The sequence below is a fragment of the Apostichopus japonicus genome, chromosome 3 (assembly GCF_037975245.1).
Source record: "Apostichopus japonicus isolate 1M-3 chromosome 3, ASM3797524v1, whole genome shotgun sequence".
NCBI classification, from domain to species: Eukaryota; Metazoa; Echinodermata; class Holothuroidea; order Aspidochirotida; family Stichopodidae; genus Apostichopus; species Apostichopus japonicus.
In genome coordinates this window covers 17166279-17172302 of record NC_092563.1, presented here as the reverse complement: position 1 = coordinate 17172302, position 6024 = coordinate 17166279, and the positions used below count along the sequence as shown (strand labels likewise).

General features: G+C 37.6%; 1 protein-coding gene across 1 annotated transcript in view; it reads left to right on the top strand.

The window, feature by feature from the left end:
* Positions 1-634: 634 nt before the first annotated feature.
* The window catches only part of LOC139965241 (protein virilizer homolog), a 36275-nt gene continuing 30885 nt past the window's right edge, over positions 635-6024 (top strand). The window contains exons 1-4 of the mRNA XM_071967414.1: positions 635-793; positions 3639-3751; positions 4650-4785; positions 5097-5265. Coding sequence (XP_071823515.1) covers positions 731-793; positions 3639-3751; positions 4650-4785; positions 5097-5265 — 481 coding nt within the window. The 5' untranslated portion in view covers positions 635-730. The remainder of the gene's footprint in view (positions 794-3638; positions 3752-4649; positions 4786-5096; positions 5266-6024) is intronic.

Sequence of the window (6024 nt, the reverse complement as noted above, 5' to 3'; positions counted from 1 at the left end):
GAATTCGTCTGTCGGAGGACTCCCCCCCCCCCCACCCCTTCTTCTCGCTCCCCTACCCTGTATGTTTGTCAATTGGTTCCACGATCCCACGGCAACACTCATGATTCGATCCTGCATCCAGCTCTGGCCATAAATGATGTTGAAACCCTGCTATGTAAATCAGTATTTGCATGGATACTAAACAGAAAATCCCATGCCACACCATTGTAACCCTACACACGTCAATCGCCCAACCCCCCCCCCCCCGGTGTCCGTTGGGCGAGGTCGTCAATAACGTAATTTCATTCATTCTGTCTTTCATTCCATTCTGTTTTGCTTCTTCTTCAAGTTACCATATCATATTAAAATGATAATTTAGATACACGGTGATCTGGATATCCAGCATTCCACGTTTCTTCAATTTATTGACCATGTTCCATTCCCTGTAACTTTATTGCTTCTCTCTTGTTATTACAAATGCCGATCAATGTATTATGAGCAAGTATTGAACAGGGTAAGACATTCAAAACAGGAATGTCTTGAAACGGCTACATGAATGAAAGAATTTGACTAAAATGTTTTCGTCCACTTAATCAGTCGTGTATTTAGTTATGTGATACAACAATGGCCCATAAATTCGCAAAACACCTACCAATAAAGAATGTTGCGCGCGATATCAAACAATTAGTGTCTGGCTCCGCTCTGGTGTTTGGCCTGATTAATATTAATAATCCACCTAGGCTAGGCAAAAATGACCGACAGCCAAGGCCGTGCTTTGATCTTTTGTGGCACCTGTACCCATGAGGAAAAGGATGTAAGCAATGATTTTTCCGCGGAATGCATTCATCTAGTTAGAACTTGTTATAGAAGTTAGGAAGACGTGTTACCGATTGATCAGGCTAGGCCTATCAAGTAACATAACGTTGGCCTATGAAACAAGGCTAAGCACTATGCTCAGCATATCGGTATTCGTTAGGTTATTAATACTTAATAATAGGCTATTGAACCAACGATATGCCGAAATGAAGCTATCAGGCTACGGTTACTGTTCCATATCCACAGAGTTTACGGTTTCATTGAAGTATTGATGGGTTTTCTGAACAAAAAATCTGAGCTTTGGGAATAATAATAGTATAGGCCAGGCCTACAGTACACATGCTTTTGCTTTTTTTTCCATTGGATTTTAGTAAGCTTATGAATGAATTGAAGGTTATGTTCCTCAGGACTGGAGACGTGCTTATATAACCCCACTTTTCAAGAAGGGTGATAAGTCTAAGCCCTGTTATTACATGCCTGTAAGTCTCACTGGTGTTGTTTGTAAGGTCATGGAGTATTGTTAAAAAGTCTATGGTCAGTCACTTCAGTATTCAGTCTTTGATCAGAGAGTCTCAACATGGCTTTTGTCCAAAAAGGTCTTGTTTCACAAATATTCTTGAGTTTATGGAAGATGTAACAAGCTCACAAAATAAGCAGAAGTCTGTAGATGTTTTTTTCCTGGATTTCCAGAAATGCCTTTGAAAAAGTTCCCCACCAGCATCTTTTACTTACATAGGCTGAAGAGATCGGTGTCAATGAGAATTTACTGTCTTGGAGCGAAAATTGGCTCGGTAGTACAAAACAGGGTGGTAATCAAAGGCTGTGCTTCTTCTTGGCTGGACCTTACTAGTGGGGTCAGCATTGTTACGAACGTAGGATTCTGTGTCGGGGATGCAATGTTTTCGTCAGGGACACAAAGTGTTCCAACTGCTTGCGTCCAGCAGATGCAAACTTTTCTTTTTTGAGAAACCAAACCCCAAGTACACACTCACAATGAGGTAAATGGAAAACTTAACAAAACACATTTTGAATGAATATCTTTCATTTTTTCTTTTAAAAAAACCACAACTTGTTCTGAAAAGAGCCAAAATTTCTTCCAATCCTACAGATCATTGAATTTGTTTGAAAATAAATATATCATAACAATCAACCGCAAGGTACAGGGTCAACAACACCCCATTACGGAAATTTTCATGCTGAAATAGACAATGATGCTTTTCCAAAATTCCCGTGATTTGATTGGCTAATAGTCCCTATCCATTGTCTGGAAACATTCTTTTATCTGTAGTGCTCAATGAACACGAATTGGGTTTTTAACAACAATTACTTGCAACATTACTTTCCCGTGTAGATATAGTGAAGTTTGCGGTATAGGCTATCATATGTGTACACTCAAATATCATAACTTTAGGCCTTGTTGTCACATACAACAATTACTCCAGGTACAAAGATGCACTTGAATTGTTTCTGAGACTATCATGTAATATTTGAATCTGTGTGGAAGTTAGCAAAAGAGATGCACACTGTAGGTATAGGGATTTTTGAAGATGGTTGTTGGAATTGCTGCAAGGTCAAATTTATGGAGCTACTACAGAGTTGGCGAGTAGGGAAATACAAGGGCGGATGAAAGGGGGGTGGGGCTGGGAGTAAAAATTGGTTGAAAGGGCAGGGTGTGCGTAAATAGGGGCGGGCAGGATCGTGTATGGTTTTGACAATTTATCCTTCACTGACTTTTTCATGTTTGCTAATAGTACAGAAGATGTATCAGAGGTCATTGTCTTAAACTCCAGAAGTTACAAAGTAGGATTAATATTCAGTATAACTTTTCTCTAATAGGGTTGTGAATGAGTGGAACGGTTTGCCTGAGAAAGTTGTACTTGCAAGTAGTGTGAATGGGTTTAAGAATGCTTTTAAGGGTGTCTTACACTACCTTGGAAAAATTGTTGTTTAACTTTTCCCTAAGAGAAAAATCTAAATCTAAGTATTCTTGTGACAAATATTGACAGTTCTAAGGAACAATTTCAGTATGCTTTAACATTATATTAACATGTTTAACTGGTGACCTTATGGCAGTTTACATTAGGCCTAACTCTTCAGATGTGATATTTGTGACAAAACAAATAGATATGGTGCTGCTAGTAGTTCCTGTAACTTAATACAAAATCCAACAAGAGGAAAACAAACAGCTCATTGACACTTATTCTAGAGAGGCCCTAGAATAAAAGAGTACAATTGTGGATTACCATAGTACACACTGTACAAATAGCTAATGGTTATAACGATTTCAATTTCAAATTTAATTCACATACGTTCGTAAAAACAAATGCTACATTACAGTAGGAAGGTTAACATATGAAGGACACTAGAAAAAACAGCAAGGCTGTTATCTCAGCTAGTGACCAAGACAGCAACAACACCAGCCAAACATTCACATGATCTTTCTTTCATAAATGAATAAGGAGAGAAGTGGAAGATTTGTGACCAGAATAACTGAAGAACTTGAATTACACTGTCCAATTTGGGTAGTTATGGGTCACTGCAAACTCAAATGAAACTTAACCACAATAATACACTGTATAGTTTTTAAAGACCTACCCTCTTGCCATTGAAAGACACAATTCTAACTAGGATATCCAGTATTAGATATGACAGCATTGCTTGCTTCCAGCACATGCCATGCTTATATTAATATTTGGGTAATTTATTGCAATAGAAACTTGTAAAAGGAAAAACTTTTGAATTTGTATCTTTCAAACATATTGTATTAATCCCAAAGCAACCATTTGTGATCTATCCTACTGTACAAGACATCATTTCTTTTGTATATTATTAACTATTGGCAGGATGTCAAGCTCGACCTCATCCAGTTTCCTGCACTGGTAGACGTCAGTGAGCTTAGAGTGGTTCCGAGGAGTATGCGGGCCCACAAAGACTTGAAGGAGGACATGTATTATGGGTGAGTACATATTATACATCCCTTGATTGCTTTCCTTCATTCTGACCAGTACTAAGTGTACAATAGTTTGTTATGTACAGTAGTTTAATCTCTCTATTTTGTCATTTGTACTAGACTGGTGAATCTAATAAAGAATCAAACTACTTAACACAACAAAGCTTTTTGTCAACAGTTGCAAAATTCTATGTGGTTCCTTACAGGGTATCAAGCCGTTCACATTGTTTGTTAAGTTAAGGTGACCGTATTGTTTTTTTTTCAGGAATTCTGGGGACCCGATATTGATGTTGACCCCTAAGTTGACATCTGGCTTTTTATCTATACTATACTTGTTGAGGGACAGGGTGGGATGTTAAAGATGGGTACAATGTTTTGTTTCTGGGCCTTTTTGCAAATTTGGGAATGATTAGCGACAGTACATGAGATTCGGGACAATTTCGGGGATGCTGTTTATCCGGGGACAGTCCATGTCCTCAGAAATCAGAGCCATATGGTCACTGTATGTTAATTTGCATTTGGTTGGTTGATATGCTAGTGTAAAAGATACATATGCGACCTTACAATATAAACATACTGTAAAAATTGTATGTATTATAGTAAGCAAGCTGGGTATGATGAGTCTATGGGTATGAGTACCCTGTGTTGTATATATAAACATTTACCACTGATTTTGTACTTAAAGTAACCCTAACCTACAATCATGTTCACTGTGAAAAACTACTCAAGTTTACTTATTTTGCAAATAAAGAGTTCATGTTTCTACATACAAGCCTAAGTTAATATAGCCTTGAAGCCTATGTACCAACTGTGATGCTTTGCCAATTTGAATAATCCCTGTAGATTTATTTTAGTACTGTATTTTGTGACATTTACCCATATATCCTTTCTCTTTCTCTCACAGACAAACAAGTCCATCCAACTTTAAAGTAGAATTCTTCTGTAAAAACTCAAAGAATGCATCAGTAGCAATTTATCAGAAAATTGGCAATCTGGACTTTTCAGAAAAGGGACATATCCAGCTCATTCCTAAAACAAAGGTATAACAATATATACTTTAATTGGAAGTGGTTACATCATATATGCTATTTTTTAATCATCCATGACTCATGAAGAGAACACCAAACCCACCTCACACCCCTCCCCCTTGACCTTCCACACCCCCAAAATGGGAAATAATATCAAATTATTGACAGAACAGGAAATTTCCTACATCTCAAAGTGAGATATATTTGAAAGTGCACTAAGTAGACCTGTTTTGTGTTCAAACAAAAAACAAAATTTTATGAAAGTTTATGATACCCTAGCAAAGTTGAATCTCCCTTTCCAATAATTTATGTTTCTTTCACAGATTACCACAGAACACTTGGTTGTTCGAGGACGTTACCACAAGTTAACTCTCTGTGTCTATGGCTCGATTGCCTCCCAAAGGGAGTCCTCGGAGTCCCCGCCGCCTCCTCCCCCACCCCCTCCTCCACCATCTCATCCTGTTAAGGAGAATCCAACAGATGTCAAACAAGGTCTGTACTAATCAAGAATTAAATTCAAAACAGTATATTCATATAGTAGTTCTTCTGAGTAGAGTTGTAGATTCAATAAAGTAAAATGCAGTCATTTTGATGAACATAGAATTTGGTTTAAGGCAAATCTAACTCTGATCTTTGACATACAAATGCTGGTACCTAGCTATGATCATCCTGGTAAGTCTCACGGCACTGTTAGGTTATTCTTACCCTTAAAGGAATAGCTCTGAGCCTAGTTAATAACCCCCCCCCCCAGTTATTAAGAGATTGAAAGAGCGTACTATCATTCTGAGCAATCCTGATTAGGTGCTCAGTTTAAAAGGAAGCATTCGGAGCTACTGTATGTGACTTGTGTTTAATCTGGTGTCCTATGGCCTGATGAGTAGTGATTCATCTGCCATACATGATTGAAAACCACCATTGGCTGTAATGTGTAACATTTGATCGCCTTACCCTTTCTTTCGGTAACCTTTAAATTTAAAGCTAAATTTCATTTCTGCTATGTGAAAAAAGCTTGGAAGTATTTTTTATTAAGTTCAAAAAGATGTTATCCATGTCAAAAACAGCTGATGAAATTTATGTGTGTGTCATGAAGTAATTGTGCACAATCAAAGTTTACATTGAAGCTGTTTATATGAATTGAAGGCCAAAGAGGTAAGTTTGAAATTATTCAGGACCGTTTAACAAATTCAGAGATATTCCCAGGACAGTACAATAAATTTGAGGGATATTTCTGCGGACTGTTTTAATCCGGGG